The sequence below is a fragment of the Pantherophis guttatus genome, chromosome 2, assembly GCF_059756535.1.
Source record: "Pantherophis guttatus breed Tessera chromosome 2, ASM5975653v1, whole genome shotgun sequence".
In the NCBI taxonomy this organism is placed as follows: Eukaryota; Metazoa; Chordata; class Lepidosauria; order Squamata; family Colubridae; genus Pantherophis; species Pantherophis guttatus.
The window spans coordinates 35,617,503-35,636,637 of NC_142064.1; the positions used below are offsets into that span (position 1 = coordinate 35,617,503).

Below are 19,135 nucleotides of genomic sequence, written 5' to 3' on the forward strand. Positions count from 1 at the left end.
CACTGTTGCAATAAAAGAAATTCCTATTGCTGATTATTAGGTCTATAACTGAAAAATTCTAGAAAATGCAAGCAGATTTTTCTTTGAATCAGAATGGAAAATTCTTCTGCCCCAAATGTTTTGGCAAAAAATAATGTAATAGCAAAGGAGCTATATTTAAAATCTTTTTTAAGGTACATAAATAAATCATTACCTATAAAAATGTTCTGTATGTAAACATGGAATATATAACATGCTTATATTCCTAAGACACATTTGCATGAACACAAGCATAAATATGCATGTTCCCAAATTTTTCTTGATTTGCTTTTTTTCATCTTGATATTCTTTATATTTTACACATACACAAAAAAGATTAAATCTACATTCCAGGAGTCTTGACAAATTGATTTTTATCTGAATAAAAAATATGAAGAATACATCTTGAGTAATTCTATGTATATGAATGTCATGGTTAAACACCTAGCTACTAATGCTAGCACCTGCTGTTAGTTTTTTCCTTTGCAGGAGTATGAAAATTTTTCAGAAGCTACGCTGACGCTTTTCAACTGATTTGAGAGCAAAAAGATCCATTCTCAGTGGGCCAAATCTCCTCTTTTTGGTCAAACATGTTAAATCTTGCCACGTTTTTATGACGCTGCTTTGTTAATCGCACTGCTGCTTTCTCTACCAGAACGAAATCAAACGCAGTGCTACCCTTCCAAAATGTCCGTGACCTTTTCTACCTCCATCACTTGGCTTTCGTTGTTGCCTGCACTATCCTGTCACCAGTCAGTCACCCAGTATTGTTCTCTGGAACAGTTGCAGCCATTGCTGAAAGAACACTGCAAGCAGCACATTAGGGTGAAGGAAGGGAAAAAAAAGAAAAAAAAAGCCTTCCCGATTGAAATACAAACAAATATATTTGACGCCGGCAGGTTGATCGCGTCATCTTTTCCTTTCAATTTGCATTTATAATCAATCGTCTGGCCCGTTATTGTCTTTGCAAGCTTCCCAAACGCTGTCCTTGATTGGGGCCACCAGATCTGGTGATCTGCGCCCATAATTTTCTTTTGTTTGTAGCGGCGGCTGGCTGGCTCCTGGCCGGCTGAGAGATGCGGCGAAGAGGGAAGCGGCAGGCGAAGCCGAAGCGAGCACCTCCGTGAAGGCTCCAGACGTTGCAGAATGAATGCGCCAGGCACGGAGAAGAGAGCGCGGAGAGGGAGAGCAGAAGGGGAGGGACGGCGGGGATCAGATCAGCTGCCTGCCTGGCAGAAGCCGCGAGGTTGTCAGGAGGACGAGGAGAGCCTAGGTGGACTTTAAACCCGGGGCAGCCCCTCTCCGGTCAAGAGCTCCACTTTTCTTTGCAGACCGAAAAGCGGGAAGCGGCTGCTTGGCCAAAGTGAAGTGGTTAGTAGTGCACTGGGGGCCGTTGGAGAAGCCAGCTCGCTCTGGGCTGATGATAACCTGCGGATGCGCCTAGCCGAGGCGTACCAGTCTCCTCCTCTTTTCCCCTCCTCTTCTGGGGAGCCAGGCCGACTTCGAGGCTGGCGGGGCGTTGGATCTCCCAGGCATGCGGGGAGGCGCGGAACAGCCCCTTGGTAGAAATCCCCGACTCGGCACTGTGGAGTAACGCAAGAGTTTCGGTCCCCTCACTCGCAGGGAGGCGGCTGCGCCAGTCCTCAGACAAGCCAGGTGGTGGGCGGGGGGTGGGGGGAACCAGGCGCTGAGGCGAATTACTCGCTCGCTCGTGCCTCTCCCTCCGTCTCTCTCTCTTTTTTTACGCGCGCTTACGCCCGCCTCTCCCAAGGCTCTGGGCCAGTCTGCTTCTGGCAGGTAGGCTGCGAGCGCCGGAGGTGCGCGCCTTGGAACATTGGGAGTGCTGGTCTCCCGTATCTCCCGCCCCCCCCGCCCTCCTGCCAGTAGGACTCCACCCGGCGCGCCTCCGACCTTTCCAGGAAAGGGCCAAAAGTGCGCGCTTGGGGCTTTCACGCCCCTTCCCCGCCTGGCTTTTTTTCCCCCCCTCCCCTCCTTGCACGCCCACCTCTCCTGTCCGGCTGAGGGCAGCGGTAGGACGCGGCGCGCGCTTGGGGAGGTCTTTGCGTCGGCCTCAGCTGCGGAGAATGAATTAAAGCGGCTTTCCGGGAACGACGGCGGCGGCGGCGGGGCGCGTCTCCGTTTACGGTGCGTCTTTCTCATTGAATGAAAGGTAACGGCTCTCCCACGTAATTTGGGGGAGGCGAGACGAGGCGTCGTCGGGGCAGTCCCGCGAAATTCCGACACCCCCGCCCCCCCTCCTCCCCAGGTCGCTTTTGAATCAACCCTCCCCCTCTGTTTCCTCTGTATAGCGCGATCCTATCGGGTAGGCCAATGAATGTAGTTAAAGGGCGGGCGGCGCTTGTGGTCCGATAGGAGGGCGCCTTTTAAGGCTCCGGGTGGGGAGAGAGAGAGAGAGAAATAAATATGTGCACTACTCCATTTGCAGACATCTGCTCGGGGTGTGCAATGTTGGAGGGTGGTAGAAGGGTTTGCCGGTGCTCGGTGGGTCTTTCATAGCAACCTTTTTGCAGGCTGCTGATGCCTTCCGTCCCTGTAATTGACAATGCCATATTGGCTTGGGAATTCTGGGAGTTGAAATCCAATACATGGGGAAGGGGATTCCAGCTTGAGAAGGCTCGTTTTTATAAGACAATTGTTGCCTGATTCCTCAATTATGTTTGTTTTTAATAAATTAAGGAGGTTTTGATCCACCCAGATGTATTGTTGTCCAAATCTGAGCACGTTACATAATAGACTATATGGATGTACGTATTAGATGATTGCACAGATTTATGCAAATTCGTATCAGGAATGAGGGACAAGATATATATTTTTTTTGCACAATGTTACGTTGCCAAAAAAAAAAAAACAATTTTTAAGGCCTAATAATAAGGACTGTAACTTCTGTTATCTTTTTGGGAATTCATATTTGGCTCATGAGACTTTTAACATACTCAGTCTGACTTACACAGGGGCCTTGATAGTTTTGTGAATTGTTGCAATAGAAAGAGGCCTTGCCCTTTATCAAAATTAATACTTTTAGTTTTGTTACTTATACAATGGCAGCTGCTAACACTATCTTTCAAGAATGGGAGTAGTGTTAGACTATCTCCTTAAAATTATTGTACTGTTCAGAAAGTCCTATTGGGGATGTTTCTCTTCTATAAAATCTATAACTGATATCGAAGGAGGAAAGAGCATTTATTGCACAGTAAGGAACACACTTTAAATTTATTTTACTTTTAAAAAATCAAAATATCCGAAAGTTCTACTAAACCTTCTGTGCAGTGTCGAGAGCTACTGAAAATTCGAATTTTCACCCCACAGAGTAGCTCTCCTGCTTATTGAGCTCTTTCATTCTTGCTTTCTTAAACCCTTTCTGTTGAAAATATAGAATTAAAGGATAATCATTTTAAGAATGGTCAGAAGGATTGGGAGGGGAATCTGAATCCTTTTTAAATTTTTTGTTGAAAAGTTGGGAAAAATAGATTTTAATTTTATCTAGATTGTGTTTGTTTCATGGAGAATCTTTTATCAAAATAATTTATGTAAATTATCTACCAAGATCATTACAGTTCCTCTTGATATTTTCATGAGTGAATAAAGAAGCAATCTGTGTGTTGTCTGAGCGATTTTGATCACATTTGTAATCAAGCATATAGTGGTTCTGTTCTTGTCTTCTAGAAATATGACTGAGGCTCAAAATTGTGAAAGTGCTCTGGAATAAGCAGCAATGCATTATTCCAGAGGAGATTAGATAGAAACAAGGAACTCGTGATCTTGATTACCACAGAACAAGTCTAAAGGTTCAGATGATGGAATGAACTTCTCTTGATGTTGTAAGTTTATTTTGAGAGTCACAAATAGAGCTAAATAGAGCTGAAATGCATCATTGTTGCCAGCAAGAGTTCTGAAATCCTTATAATAAGTTCTATTTTACCCATCTAAGTTAGAATTTGCATAGATATGAAAAGAGACTATTGTCTGATATTCAGTTGGAAACCATTGTAAAAACACTTTTACATTTAATTGTACACAATACATTAAATTTTTCCGAATTGTGCTAAAAACAAAGGTTCACCTAGATTTAAAAAAAAAAACCAAAAATCTGGAAATTTTATATCTTTATTTAGAACTACTCGGTTTTCATGTTTTTGATACTTTTCATACCTGAGGTTAAATATGTCCTTGGACCAGATTCTTACCTTTTTGATCATGACTTTATAGTACTGTCATTGCTACCATTCACATTTGAAGCTGTGAATCAAAACTATAGTCTTTGGCCAAATATCCTTCAAGTGAACTACAATTTAAGGAATTTGCAGTCATTGTGAGCACTGATGTTTTTGAAATTCTGGAAAATCTTGCGCCCTGAGGTGAGATGGGCTCCCACCCTCCTGACGTGACAAAAGAGCCTTAAAACCTGGCTTTGCCAGATGGCTGTAGACTTGGTGGGGGAGAGCTTCATACTAAAGGTGGTTGACTAATTAAAATTCACCCCCTCCCCCACATGTCCGGCTCTCTTCTTTGCCGGCTTGTCTCCTTGAGTTTATCAATGTTTTTATTTGCTGTATTTTGGATGATTTTAATGTTTTTCAATGTTTTTATGTTGTTGGCCCCCTGGAGTCGTTGGATATGAGATGGGCAGCAAATAATTTTTTATAGATAGGTAGGTAGGTAGATAGTTTTCAGATCTCTGAAGGACTGATAGGTAGGAGAAAGAGTGGAAGAAATAGTGGGATTAAATTACAAGATATCAGATATCATAAACAATTTCCTAACAATAAGAACTGTTCAACAATGGAACACTCTGCTTTGGAAGATGGTAGAAGGTCGGATGGCCCTCTAATAGTGGATTCCTATTCTCATGAAAGCTACCTAAGCAAACTATTTAGCTGTCAAGTTATCTAATTTTAAGATCCTCTGGAGATATTTTTCAGAGGTACAGATGAGAGGTTAGTTTTTCTTCTATATATTTCAGTAGAGAGTAAGAAGGATAATCTTGATGGAGATATCCAAGATCTGTTGCCAGGACAATGGGAGATAACTTATTTTAAGCCCACGATATATAGATAATATTCAGAAGTGACTTGGGCAGACATCTTCCTAATTTACTGAACAATAAGCAATAGTACAGCACAACAGACTTGCAAAATTCTTCTTATAGACAATCTCAATGAAAGTAGTTTTAGCCTTTCCATTTTTTTGTTTCATCCACCTATTGGGCTGAAAAATTCTTAACTTACAGTGAAACCCAGACAGTGGGTTTTGAGGTCGAAATGCATATGACATATATAAAAATTGAATGAGATACATGCTAGAAATATAGAGAAAAGAATAGAAGTTAATGTTCAGGCAATTGGTATGTCTATCTGTTTGGGAAAAAACCAAGTTTAGTCTGCAGTTTTGGAATGTGCTTTGAAGTCTTCCAACATTCCTTTTTTTGTTTCTTTGTTTTTTTAAATATTCAACAAAAATAATGCATTTGTAAATTCATTGAAAGAAAACAATTGTCAAGTTTTCCTGCACGTGATTTGAATAGAATGTGACTATTTGCTGGTAGTTGTAATTGCTGATGCAATGAAAATCTCAAATGATCCCATTTGGGATATGAGAGGTTGACAGTAAGGACAGTATCTTTTTTTTTAGAAAACTGGTATTAGCAATATGTATCAGCTGCAGTAACTAATATTTTTGGACAATTTTTTTCAGAGATTATCTAGCAATATTAGGTTAGATGTTCCAGACATTTCTTGAAGAACTCTTCTTTTATTTAGTAGCTTCTTGTAGCAACTGGTTTTCAAAGGGATTTATATAACTACACACTTTTAAAAAAGTTTTTAAAATATACATGGGTAAATTTAGCACCAGATGTGGTTAAGCATCATAGGCAAGAACCACTAAATGATTTAAAACTTTGAAGTCACTTTAATTAGGAAAGTGTGGCAGGAATACAGTACTGCAATAACAGCAACTAGTCATACCAAAAATTTCATGTGGATGCTTGGATGGGAAGGGTTCAAATTCCATCCCTTCTTTTTTTTGCTTTGTGGGAGGGCAACCTATGATAATAACCATCAGTAGTTGTAGTGGGCATTAAGTAGAACTGTCATAACCTGGAAGAGTTTTGGGACATTGCAAGAATAAGGTAAAGAGTTTAGATTGGAACAGAAGGAAATGATTCATCTGTGGATTCATCTTAATGTTATTCCCCATACTTTTTCCTATGGATTTTAATTGGGAGTTTGACCTTGGTTCTTCAAAAACAAATCAATTTAGCTGGATTGAAATATCTTTCTACTTCCTATTTGGTTCTGAAGTAACCAATTTACATTGTTAATTAATATGGCTTGATTGTACTGTTATAGTTGAAAAAATCTTTTTACTGAATTCTTTATTTTCAAGGGCTAAAGAAAATATAATTTTTCAATAGCTTTTGATTCTTCATGATCTGACGGACATTTTGCCAGTCTTATCTATCAGTAACTGCTGTTTGAGTTCCTGTAAGCTCAAATCTTCTCCACTGACTCTTGCAAGCTTGCATTATGTGCCCACAGTATCTTAGTTTTATTTACAGAATTACTCCATTTGGGTGAGCAGCCTGGTTTTACTTCAGTTAGTATTGAATTATTTGTTCTTTAGGAAGGCTACAGTACACTAAAAAGTTTTCTCTAGAACCAATATTCAAAGACATTGACTTTTCTCCATTCATCATTTCTGATCATCCAGCTGTCATAATTATATACTACAGCTGAAAAAACCATGGAAGTGACAGTATATTTTGTTTATTTATTTGTCCAATTTATATAGCTGTGCATTTCACCAAACAAGCGGCTTTGGATAGCATAAACAAAGCTAAAATTAAATCAATCAATAGATACCTAAAACCATGAAAAACTAAAAGAAATCTGTACCCTAATAGATTTATAAATCTAATAGATAACTTTGTTATTAGTATAATGTCTGTTTCTAATCTAATATCTTCTGGAATTAAAGTAATACCAGTATATTTAATATCCTAGTGTTTCTTTGAGCAATTGTAATGCTAATTTCCATTTCCAGCAGTACTTCATATATATTTTGCATAGGAGTTAAATAATGGGACATTATTCTTGGTGTACTCCTTTCCTAATGTTTAACCATTTAGTTTCTCTATATCAGGGGTCTCCAACTTGGCAATTTTAAGACTTGTGAACTTCAACTCCCAGAATTCTTCAGCTAGCATAGCTGGCTGAGGAATTCTAGGAGTTGAAGTCCACAAGTCTTAAAGTTGTCAGGGTTGGAGACCCCTGCTCTATATCACACAAATTCTTCAATGGTCTAATGAGATGACCTCATGCACTCACATTTTTAATGGTATCCGTGAAACCAACATATACATCTTACTGTTCGTATTCCATGTGTTGTTGAAGAATTGCAAAATCTTAAGTGCTATTTTACTAGCATTTGAAATAATTGCAATTGCATAGTAGTTTGAGTATTCCTTAACATTGCCATTTTATTTGGCATTGTATACTGCTATGTTTTCTATACCTGTTTACAAGCCACAAATTGCACTGTATGTTTATAAACCTTAATTGTAAAAACCTTTCTGTGTACTATGAATGTGACAGGATTGTATAATTTCCCAGTAAGCACAAATGGTCAAGAAAGTAAAATTTTAAAATGCTATTTTGGCAATAATTTAAAATATGTTAGAACCAGTGACACAGTGAGAAAAAACATTGGCTGCCTGGCAGATACTTTTTGCATTCAGATTGAAAACTATGAATTGTGTCTCTTGCTAATCTATGAAAGCATAAGCTTCTTCTGGAAGATTACGCAAAATATGGCAGGTATGTTAATCTGAGCTGCTTGGTTGATGCTTACACCCTATTTTTATACCAGGCAACCAAGATTTTACTCCCATTGTAGCATTTAGCTGGCTACATTGAGGACCAGAAAATATCTTAAATCCAGGGTGGATAAAAATCAATGATTTTTTTAAAAAAATCAAAAAAATCAGATTTTTTTTATTTAAATTGGATTTTTTTGATTTTTATCGAATTTATTTTAATAAAAAACTTTTGGGGTAAAAATCTATGGTAAGATAGTTTTCTATTTAAGATACATAAATAATTTAGTTTATTCAGCATGAAATGGAGCTTAGTTATGTAGCATGAGGCTGTATATTCTGCAACACTGGGATTATCGGTGAGTCAACAGTGGGTCAAAGGAGTAGCAGAGATGACAGTTGCTCTTTAAAAATTATGATTTAAATCGAGTTGATTTATATCAAGCCTTTTTATTAGTGATTTAAATTATGATTTAAATCAACTCAATTTAAATCAAATCCACCTTGCTTAAATCATTTCTGTTCTTCTGAATATCTTACAGAAAATTGCTGGGAGAAAAAAACCCTTGTCTACCAATTGGAGAATGTATAGCAACACTCTGAACCTGGTACCTTGTAAATACATTAGATTCCTTAGCCTAAACCTGGGGTCAGCAACCTTAAACACTCAAAGAGCCATTTGGATCTGTTTCCCACAGAAAAGAAAACACTGGGAACCACAAAACCTGGGTGGGCGTGGCCAACTCAACATCACTCCCACCCAATCACATGACCCCCTCCAGCCACGCCTACCCTGGTTTTGTGGCTCCCGGTTTTCTTTTCTCTCTCTCTCTCCCTCCCTCTCCCTCCCTCCCCCTGGAAACGTCCGAAAAGAGAGAAAGAACAGATGTGAAAGATCTGCTCTAAAAAAAAAAACCCCAACAAGTGAGTGCATGTTTGTAAAGCAGCCCCCTTCCCAGCCATTCTGGATCCATGTGCAAGAGCAGGTTGCTGCAAGAATATGTGTTTGGGTATAAAAGACAGCTCTTCCCCATTGAATCTATGTGTGTGTGTGTGTGTGTGTGCACAAGAACAGACAGAATAATTTAACTTGCCCATGCAGGTGCAAAGCCATTTATCTGGGACAAATTAGGCACATGAACAATTCTTGTGTGCCTGCCAAGGTCCGGTGGACCAGGCACAGATACAGACAGATCGTTACACTCGTCCAGTACTTGGTCTCCAGGATGAGCCAATGCACGAATGGAGTGACAGGAACTGCAGCATCTCCAAAGCAGATCAGGTGCAGAGCAACCAAGGAGCGCACTGGCAACTGCAGAGTCTCCCCCTTCCATCCAACGCATGACCCCCGCCACAGAAGGCGGCCAGGAGAAATGTGCATGTCTTGAATCTGCATGCTGGTCGCTCTGGCGCTGCTGCTGCCATTGCTGCTTTGGAGCCCACTGAGGATGGCAGACTAGCAGCGCGCCGATGATCATTGGGGAGGTGGGACATCACAGTAACTGACACTGAGGAGGTGAGAGTGAGCCTCCAGAAGACGCGCCCGTGAGACCCAGCAAGTACAGCGGTGCTTCACTCCCACTCTGGAATATGGAATGGGTCTCCATCCCCTGCTGTCGCCCTTACCTTCTCAGGCCAGGCGAGGAATGACAGGGAGGGGAGGATGAGGGAAGGGGCCAGCCAGTGGTGGGATCACCTGACAGGGATCTGCAGCAGAGAGGTGAAAGAGCCATGGGCTGCCGACACCCGGCCTAAATAGTGGTTGACCATGCTAACTGGGAATTTTGAAACGTGTATTACAATAGGTAATACATAGTCTGTTTTTGTTTTTAATTAAAAAGCTGTTTTAGGAAAAGATATGCTCCCTGAGTAATGTGTAGTTCTATAGATACTGTTGAACTCACATTCCCATAAGGCCTACTCAGCTAAGCTAGTGATAAGATTTGATGACATTTATCCTTAGGTTTTTTATTCTTTTTGTAAGTGTTCTAAGTTGTTCCTAGGAACTTCTGATATTTATATTCAGTCTTTTGGTACCCAAGCTATGTTAAATTCCTATATTAATTCTGGAGGTAGGGAATTCTTTAAGAATATCCCTTTCATGGTAAATACTTTTATTATCATAACTGTTCCACGTTGCTTGGAAGACCAGGTTATTGACAGATTATTATGGAATAAATATTGGTAGGAGTGTGGCTTACTTCATGGCAGTTCCTTGATTAGGGCATTGTTTTTTGCTTGATTATTTGTCTGATGTTAATCCCTGTTTATCTGATGTTGGCTGCTGGAGAAGATGTTTTCTGGTCTTTTTGTTTCCTTTGAAGCTTTTTTATTGTCTCTTATGAATGACTTGTAAATGTACTTTATCTCTGTGTGCCTATAGATGGTGATTTTTCTGAATGCTAAACTTCCAGGAATTTGCTAGGAACTTTGGATTTAGCTTGGTCTAGGATACTCACACTCTCCTGGTTAAAATTATGGTTGAGTCTGTCCATCTGTTGTGAGATCAAGGAATTTTTTTCTTATGTCATCTGACTGCTAGTTGGGGTTCATGGATGCACTCTATTAATCTGCATGTCTGTCCTACACTGTGGCTGTTACAGTCTTTACATTTCATATTGTAGATGACTTTGTTTTTTTCCCCCCCTTGGAGCTATTTGGTCTTTTGGTTTATTTAAGATACTTTGGAAGAATTGAGTTGGTTTGTGTGCTACGGTGATGCCATGTGGTTGTAATAGATTGTTGGTTGTTTCTGTGATGTTTTGATGTATGGCCGTGTGGTCCGTTTCATAGCTTGTGTTGAGCGATGAGGCATTTTTTGATAAAAGTTGTATTGTTACCCATTTTGTTAGAATATGTTATATTAGACAGTTTGTTTCCTGCATAATAACATTACCCTACATGAAAAACATCTCGGAAACAACCAAAAGGCTATTGCAATCATATGGCATCGCTGTAGCATGTGTACATAACTAGAAAATATAGTTTTTATTATCAGCCGTACTGACATCTAAACTAATCAGAGAATTTAAGCTAATGATGCTCATTTATCTTATAATACATTTCAGTTCTGTATTGGAACAGACAACAATAGCATATTCAGTGACCATTGGATGTGCTTTTTGCAGCATAGGCAATTTGGATAGTTGTAGAGAGGATAGGCAATTCAGTTGCTGTCACAGAGGGAAGTCGTCCTGTCTTCTGAATCTTAGTACAAAGGAACTATTATATAACCCTCTGTTTTGTGCTCTCTCCCCCCACCCCCCATTATGATTAACTGAGAATGCAGCCTCGCTTCAGTGACAAGTATAATGTGTTTACTAATTTAAAAATATATTTTTAAAAAACTTCTATCTTCCTACTTGCATTTTTTGTTTTCTGTCTTGTATAAGTACCCACAATAATAGTGGCAGGATGCTTAACACTACATTGCATTATTCAGTCAGCCAGAATATTAACTGAGTAATCAGATGGTTATCTTATAAACAGGGCATAACCCAGAGTGTGATACGTTGAAGATTTGACATGTCAGTTTATCAGGCGATGTGTGGAAGCTTAAAAGGAAAAGAAGAAAGATGCTTTCCTGTTCTCCTTTGGAAGAGGAACCAAAGAAGAAATCTTGTTGCTGGATTCTTCCACTCCAAAGCTTTGAATACACCAGGAATACACCACACAAACAGCTGCTCCTGTCTTGAATGTTGCATTGTTTTTCAAGGAAAGAGAAATAATGGTTGGTTAGGTCTATCTAGGCCAATATAGGGACTATATTGTAGGGACGTGGTGGCTCAGTGGCTAAGATGCTGAGCTTGTCGATTGAAAGGTCAGCAGTTCAGCAGTTCGAATCCCTAGTGCCGCGTAATGGGGTGAGCTCCCATTACTTGTCCCAGCTTCTGCCAACCTAGCAAGTTCGAAAGCATGTGAAAAATGCAAGCAGAAAAAAGGGACCACCTTTGGCAGGAAGGTAACAGTGTTCTGTGCGCCTTTGGCATTTAGTCATGCTGGCCACATGACCACAGAGACATCTTTGGACAGTGCTGGCTCTTTGGCTTTGAAACAGAGATGAGCACTGCCCCCTAGAGTCGGGAACGACTGGCACATATGTGCGAGGGGAACCTTTACCTTTAGGCCGATATGGATTAAATGGTAGATATATATGGATTCAGGGGAAGCACTCAGATTCTGACCACCATTCTAAAAGAGTTCTTCCAGCTGAGGTGGCCTGATAGACTTGCCTCAATCTATTATATTAGGCTTTAATAACTGACTGGAAATAGCCATTTAATTCATTATGTTGAGAATTTGTCCCTAGAAACCTAGGATGAACATATCAAACATATTACCATAAAAAAGATTCAGGGATCTGAACCAAACTTTGGTTTATTAACTCTAACTAGTTTGTCTATAAAAGGTAACTTATACTCCTGAATATTAAGGCATCCATTGAAACTTCTTTGGTTTAGGGCAGCTTGGCTGTCTCAGGAATTCTGGGAGTTGAAGTCCACAGGTTGTAAAAGAGCCACAATTGCCCACCCCTGGTTTAGGGCAGTGATGGCTAACTTTTTTGCCATTGAGTGCCAGGAGAGGGAGGTGGGTGGGGGAGATTCGCACATGCGCGTTCCCACACCCATAATTCTAAATGAATTTTGAATATGAACAGGCGTTATTCATAGATTTAATAATTACAGAAAATTGATTTCAAGGCGGATAAAAATGTTGCTTTCATAGAAAAATAAGGATAAATATGAAATGGGATGAATTTAAGGAAAATTTATAATCCAGGAGAGAATATGTGAGAAGATATTTGTTGTAACACATTTCTATTTCAAATTGGAGGGAGATATGGAGGAGAATATGTTGAAAAAGCAACCTATGTAATATGCTGTGAATCAGCTAAAATAAAACATTTATAATAATAGATCTAGGAGTGGAGGAAAGCATGCTGGTAATCAGCGACAATAGATTTAGGAGTAGAGGAGATTATGCTGGCAATCAGCAGGAGAAATGGAGGAGATTATGCTGGAAAACAGCTTGCTGTGAACCAGCTAAATAATATAGATTTAGGAGTGGAGGAGAATATGCTGGGAATCAGCGAGAGGAGTCGAGGAGAATATGCTGGAAAATAACTAATTTAGTTGTGAACCAGCTAAATAATAGATTTAGGAGTAATGGAGAATACGCTGGAAATCAGCCAAAATAAAATAGATTGGGAATTAGATAAAATTATGGATGGAAATGTGGAATGAATGATAAATGTGAAACGATTCTGAAGTGATTTTATGTAAAATGAGAAGTGTATTTCATGACAAGATTAAGGAAATTAGACGTAAATCAATAGAGGTTAAAATACAGATTTGATGAAATGGGTTTTAAGATTAAGGAATATATATGGAATTCTGATTGACAAAATGGAAAAAAGTTAGAATGGTGTTTATTTGGAAATGAAAGATTGTATATAAAAAGGAGCTGTGTTTATTTGTGATTTAAGATTTATGGTGATACAATAGAATGCCAAGAGTTTAGAATAAGATGTTAGATTGTATGATAAAAAATTGGTGATTTGATGTTTTTTTTTTTCTTTTTAAAGATGTAAATGGATGAAATTTGGAATCAAATTGGTTAAAGAAGTGTGGGCAATTGTACTTATCTAATACCAGACCAAACCTTAGCTCTTAAAAGATGTATTTTATGTTTAAGATGTTTAAAAACAAATAAAATATTTTTTTAAAAAAAGAAAAAGAAACTTCTTTGGTTTAGTTTAGAGCAGTGATGGCTAACTTTTTTGCCATTGCGTGCCAGGAGAGGGAGGTGAGTGGGGGAGGTTCGCACATGCGCGTTCCCAAACCCATAATTCTATGTGCCCTGCCCTGCGCATGTGTGTGCAACCCCCCCTCCCCAGCCCCCCGCTCCTGGCAGGCAATGGCCTGGTAGGCCCATTTTCCTTTCTTATCTGGCTCCAGATCCTCTCTATGCATCTGGGAAGAGCGAAAACAGCCTTTCCCACTCCCTCGGAGGCCCTCCAGAGGCCTGAAAGGGCCCATTTCCCAACTCCTGGTGGGACAGGAAGTGACATTTTTTGCTGTCACCAGCCTCCTAAAGCCACTCTAGGAGTCTCTGGAGGCTGAGGACAGCAAAAAAGTCACTTCCTGTCCCACCAGGAGTTGGGAAATGGGCCCTTTCAGGCCACCGGAGGGCCTCCGAGGGAGTGGGGAAGGCTATTTTCCCCTCCGCAGATGCATAGAGAGGATCTGGAGCCAGGTAAGAAAGAAAAACGGACCTCCCCCCACCCCCGGCTCTCCGGAGGCAGGAAACAGCTTGCTTCCCTATTTCTGGTAGGCCCAAAAGGCCCGAAAATCAGCTGGCCGGTGTGCACATGTGCGCCAGAGCTGAGCTGACATGCCCACTGATATGGCTACGCGTGCCACAGGTTCGCCATCATCGGTTTAGGATATATATTTTAACACCTCCTCTAGCCTCAAGTCTGTTCAGCCTTTATTAGTGTCCAGCCAAAGACATTTCTATTAGCTGCTTACTGATTGTCTTACTTCCTCTGTCAACTTCTAAACAGGCTAGGCAAAATCTTCCAATTTATACTTACTAGATCAGATGCCTTGTGCAGAAAAGAAAATGCAACAATCCAGGAAAATTTAATTTCCTCTTTATTTAAGCAAGTAACAACATGAAATGCTTATTAATTCAGTAAAATTGACTATAAAGAAATTCCAAATGTTACAAATTTAAACTGAATATCCTACTCAACTAAAGATTCAAATGAATATAGTAGAGGTGCAGACAATCGCAAGAAGTGGTTCATCTCAGTGGAAACTAATGATGGGGACCCACTGAATTTAGCTCCAAATTCTAGGCTGCCATACTCAAAAGACTCCAGATTGACAAAATGCTGTTTCCTGATTGGCTTCTTTACAAAATCTTATTGACATTCCTGAGTCTCAGTCAGTCCTTCTCAGGTCATATAGAAGGTCTTAGAATATTTTACCACTTCCAACACGTGTTTCTTAATTGCTATTCATCTTGATGTGTTTTTGACTGATTTTTCAAAGTGGTTCCAATTATCTCCATCCTCTTCTATAGCTTGTATCCAGTCCTGTTTGTCAAAGCCTGTGATTCTATATAACATACTAAACTAACATAACTGCTTTATATCATGCAAGAAAAGCCTTTTTTTCCAAAATGACTTCTCATAAGCATGTACTACCATTCTTTAAGCAGATTACAAAAGTAATTTAGCCTGAATACATAACAGGCACTCTTTGGACCAGATTGATTATTATCTGTGGAGCAAAGGGGGATCTATTACTGATGTTTTTTTTCCTTGTCTTTGTGTAGTGTGTGTGTGTGTGTGGTTCATTGGCTTGGCTCAAAATTACTGTCAGCAGTTCTTTCATTTTTCCCCTTTCATTTTTTCCCCTTTCTTTTCTTTAACCCCTTTTCCTTTCTTTTATTCTTCCCAACAGGATCATCCCTGCCAAAGCCACAAATGAATTTTCCTGGAATATGTCAGGTTGTGTCTCCATTGGGGATTGGGGATAAGCCAGAAGACTGGTTTTGAGTGGCACACTAACACACTCTTCTGCCTTTCCATCAATTTTTCTTTCCTTAAGTTCAATTGTTTCCAATTCTTGGAAACCGTCTGATTAAATCCGTGAAGTTTTCTTGGCAAGGTTTTTAGAAGTGGTTTGCCATTGCCTCTTTCCTAGGGCTGAGGGAATGTGACTAGCTCAAGTCACCCAGCTGGCTTTCTGCCTAAAATGGGACTAGAACTCACAGTCTCTTGGTATTTAGTTTGATGCTTTAACCACTGAACCAAAATGGTTTTCTTCTTTCTATCATATCCAACCAATAAATTTGTGAATGCTTCTGTATTACTTCAGTGGCCAGACAAAGGAGTAGCAGTCTCCAATTTCTTCATTTGGTTCCTCTTGAGTAATTTTCTTCTCTGAACTCCCTCCTCCTCAAATCTCCCCAGGAAAGACCATGTTAAACTAAATTGGATTCTGACTTCCTCAGATCAAGCCTGCATAGTCACCACCCATTCCATGGTGAGTTTAAAGTCCAAGATTTAAAAAAAAGCCTTACTTAGTGAAAAAATATGAAGGAGAAAAGAGTGAGAACACTATATTGAGGGTATTGGGGGTGGGGGATGCTGATACAGTGAAATGTGTAATTGATGTGTAAATGATGCTGCTTCCTGTTTCCCCTGTTCTCATTACTCTTTTCCAGATTTTAATCACATAGTCTAAATTAGGAGTCTCCAACCTTGGCAACTTTAAGATATATGGACTTCAATTCCCAGAATTTCACAGCCAGTTTTGTCTTAAAGTTGCCAAGGTTGGAGACCTCTAAATTGTAAAAGGGGTAGAGCCATGTCCCCAAATGAAGGAGACATACCCAGTCCCCACCCTCTGTTGCCCCCAACTTGCAATTCCTTCTTTTTAAGAAAAGTCTGATTAAGAAGGAAAGTACACTGTCCTTGGATGAAGAGGAAGGCTTACAGCTTGAGCAAGCTCTTTGCTTTGGAGATGTCAGTTTCTTATGAAAACCTTTGAGACCCTAGATTTTCATTCCTCATTCCCTCTCAAGCAAAGAGAAGGAGTCCCTCATATCCCCATAGATCGCCTAAGGGACTTGTGAGCTGTAGAGGGGTTCCCTATAGCCAGCAATCTGGCCTGAAGTCTTCTGTTTCCTGATTTTTGGAAGTTCTGAGAAGCCCCTAAGACAATGAGGCTTATCCTCTCTCTGAAAACCAAACTCTTATTTCCTTCTCTGGATTATTGGATTATCTCAGTCCACCCGCCCTTCCCTTCCTCTCTGCAATGGAGGGCATCATTGCTGGGCCAAACTTTTAACTGAGTCGTTCCTTCCAGAGTAAAGAGAGCATAGCCCAGACCACTGCCTTCGTGGCAAATACTAATCTGGAGAGTGCTCAGTTGTCAGCCAGTGGCCTGGTGGCTGGTGTGGGCACCAGGGGGCAGTCATACTTCAAGAACTGAATCTAGATCCTACATCCAAATCTGGCAAACTGTAGGGAAAGTGCTTAGATGAGATCTAAGTTTAAAGAAAGCCTCTCTCTAACAGCAGCAGAAGCAGCAACAGCAACAAAACATTAAGGCAAAGGCAGCAGAACATCAGGTTGTCCCTCTCATTTCCAACTGTGTACGAAGTAAATTATGTGGCCCAGGAGCACAGATTGTCCTGGGAAGAGGCAAAGACCTCAAATATCTCATACTCATCTGAATGTCAGTCCAGAAAGACTTACCAACTGACACGGCAAATCATTTCCAGGGAGTCTAGAAAGTGTCATACTATGTCCTTAACTGGAACATCAACCGCAGTGTGTTTGAGCAAATTATATTGATGTTTGGAGGACCAGCAAGTTCCCTACCAATAACCAGGCTATATGATTAATCTCGTGCATGAGAACTCTTGAGAACCGGCACAACGGATCTAGACCTACTACATGCCTTTCCAGTGATTTCTGAAATAGAGCCTGAACCTGAGTCTAATAGCATTGTTACATGAATCACTGCAGTTGTAGTAACATGGTTGTTAAGTGAATCTGGTTTCCCCATTGACTTTGCTTGTCAGAAGGTTGCAAAAGATGATTACATGACCCCAGGATACTGCAACCATCATAAATGTGAGTCATGTTGTGGTCCGACTGCGGAGCTGGCAGTGGAGTCGGACAGTGAGAAGGCTGGGGAGGAACATGAGCCAGTCCTGGAGTCTGGGGAAGGCCCGGACAAGGGCTCTGTGTCGGAGGCAGAGATGGGGCCAGGGCTATCTGGGAGTGATGCGCAGACTCCGGAGCCTCCAGAGTCAGACAGCAGAGAGGCAGAGGAACAGGAGGAGCCTGTTCCTAGTGTGCCCATGTGCAGAGCTGCCAGAAGGCATGAACAGTTAAAACAAAAGGGACGACTCGGGAGATGATTGGCCCTTCCCATAAGGCTTAAAAGAAAAGCAAAGGCACATGGGCACTTTGCAGGAAAGCAACATTGTTAATTCTGTTCCCAGTCGGCATTTCTGTTTGATTCTGGACTCTGTGTGACTTTGCCAAGTAGGTCTTTGGCAGCATGTCAAAGGAGATAAAAATTGGTGATTATCCCGAAGGACTTCTCCTGAAGGACTTTTTGCAACTAATTGGGACTCAGCTGTGAATGAAAGTAATTCACATCTGTTGCAATAAAAGAGGTTTTTGCAACTACTCGTGTATTTTAATGACTCAGTAAGCCTAGGTCACAACAAATCAGTTGTCAAGCATCCAAATGTAAATCAAGTGACCATGGGGATGCTGCAATAGTCATAAGTGTAAAAAATGGTCATAATTCACTATTTTCAGTGCCGTTGTAACTTCGAACAGTCACTAAGTGAACTGTTGTAAATTGAGGACTACCTGCATATGTCTGGAGATTGAGTGGGGCTATCTTGTCAGCCAAGGGTGCTGTAGCCAAACCATACAGACCATTATAGCTTCCCCAGAATGCCACACTTGAGATAATAATTCATATGGACCAAAAGGGAGAAACCGTCAACAGTGTGAGTTTCTGCAGATGGGCCAAGGAAAATAAATTTCACCTTAGTTTCTACCACTATAGAAAAGCCTCAGCAAGGGACTCCAACCAAGCATCCTCAATAGACAAGTCTCAGACCTCTCTTAGATTTCAGTAGTGGGAGTCAAGGAAATTATCTCCTGTCAGGATCTTCCTGAGCTGTGATCTCCCTATTTGATGATTTGCTATCTACTCACTATCAGTTATGGGATCTTCAGCTAGTACTTCAAACCCTAATTTAAGACTTGTTTGAAATTTTAGACAGGTTAATCTTAGAGTAGGGATGTCAAACTCAATTTATTGGGGGCTGCATCAGGGTTGTGTTTGACCCCGGGGGGGGGACAGGGGGCGTGGGCAGGGTGGGAGTGGCCAGCTCAACTCACTCCTGTTGGGAGTGCTTATGGTGACCTGAGTGGTCTGCCAGCAAAAAAAGGCTCCCGAGCTCCATTTTCAGTTGAAATGGCCTCCTGCAACCCTCTGCCAGTGAAAACGGAGCTTGGGAGCCCATTTTTGCTGGCAGAAGCACTGCGGGTTGTCTTTTCCAGGGCAGTCCTGCAGGCCAGATCTAAGTACCCTGCAGGCTGGATCCGGCCCCCGGGCCTTGAGTTGACACCCGTGTCTTAGAGCATCTGACTTACAAAGTACTGTTTCTAGTAGCCAGAACCCTTTCAAGTGGATATCAGAAAGCATGGGCCCTCTCAGCAAAGAAAGTGTTCAG

At 40.8% G+C, this 19,135-nt stretch overlaps 1 protein-coding gene and 1 long non-coding RNA gene across 7 annotated transcripts in view; one reads left to right on the forward strand and one right to left on the reverse strand.

The window, feature by feature from the left end:
* Window positions 1-327: 327 nt before the first annotated feature.
* LOC148115074 (uncharacterized) lies at window positions 328-2,162 on the reverse strand. The gene is made up of 2 exons (XR_015732104.1): window positions 2,024-2,162; window positions 328-1,601 (listed from the first exon to the last, which is right to left on the reverse strand). It is a non-coding gene; the product is annotated as an uncharacterized LOC148115074 (long non-coding RNA).
* FAM169A (family with sequence similarity 169 member A) overlaps window positions 1,201-19,135 on the forward strand; it is a 37,822-nt gene continuing 19,887 nt past the window's right edge. For 2 of the 6 annotated variants that reach the window (XM_087885823.1, XM_087885826.1), the window contains exon 1: window positions 1,783-1,815. Coding sequence is in view for 2 of the 6 variants with exons in the window: in XM_034441144.3 (XP_034297035.2) it covers window positions 2,182-2,188 (7 nt within the window). In the remaining 4 variants the exon portion in view is untranslated. Of the gene's footprint in view, window positions 1,390-1,484; window positions 2,189-19,135 lie in introns of those variants that run through there. The other 4 variants (XM_034441145.3, XM_087885825.1, XM_034441144.3 and 1 more) reach the window with 4 other exon arrangements.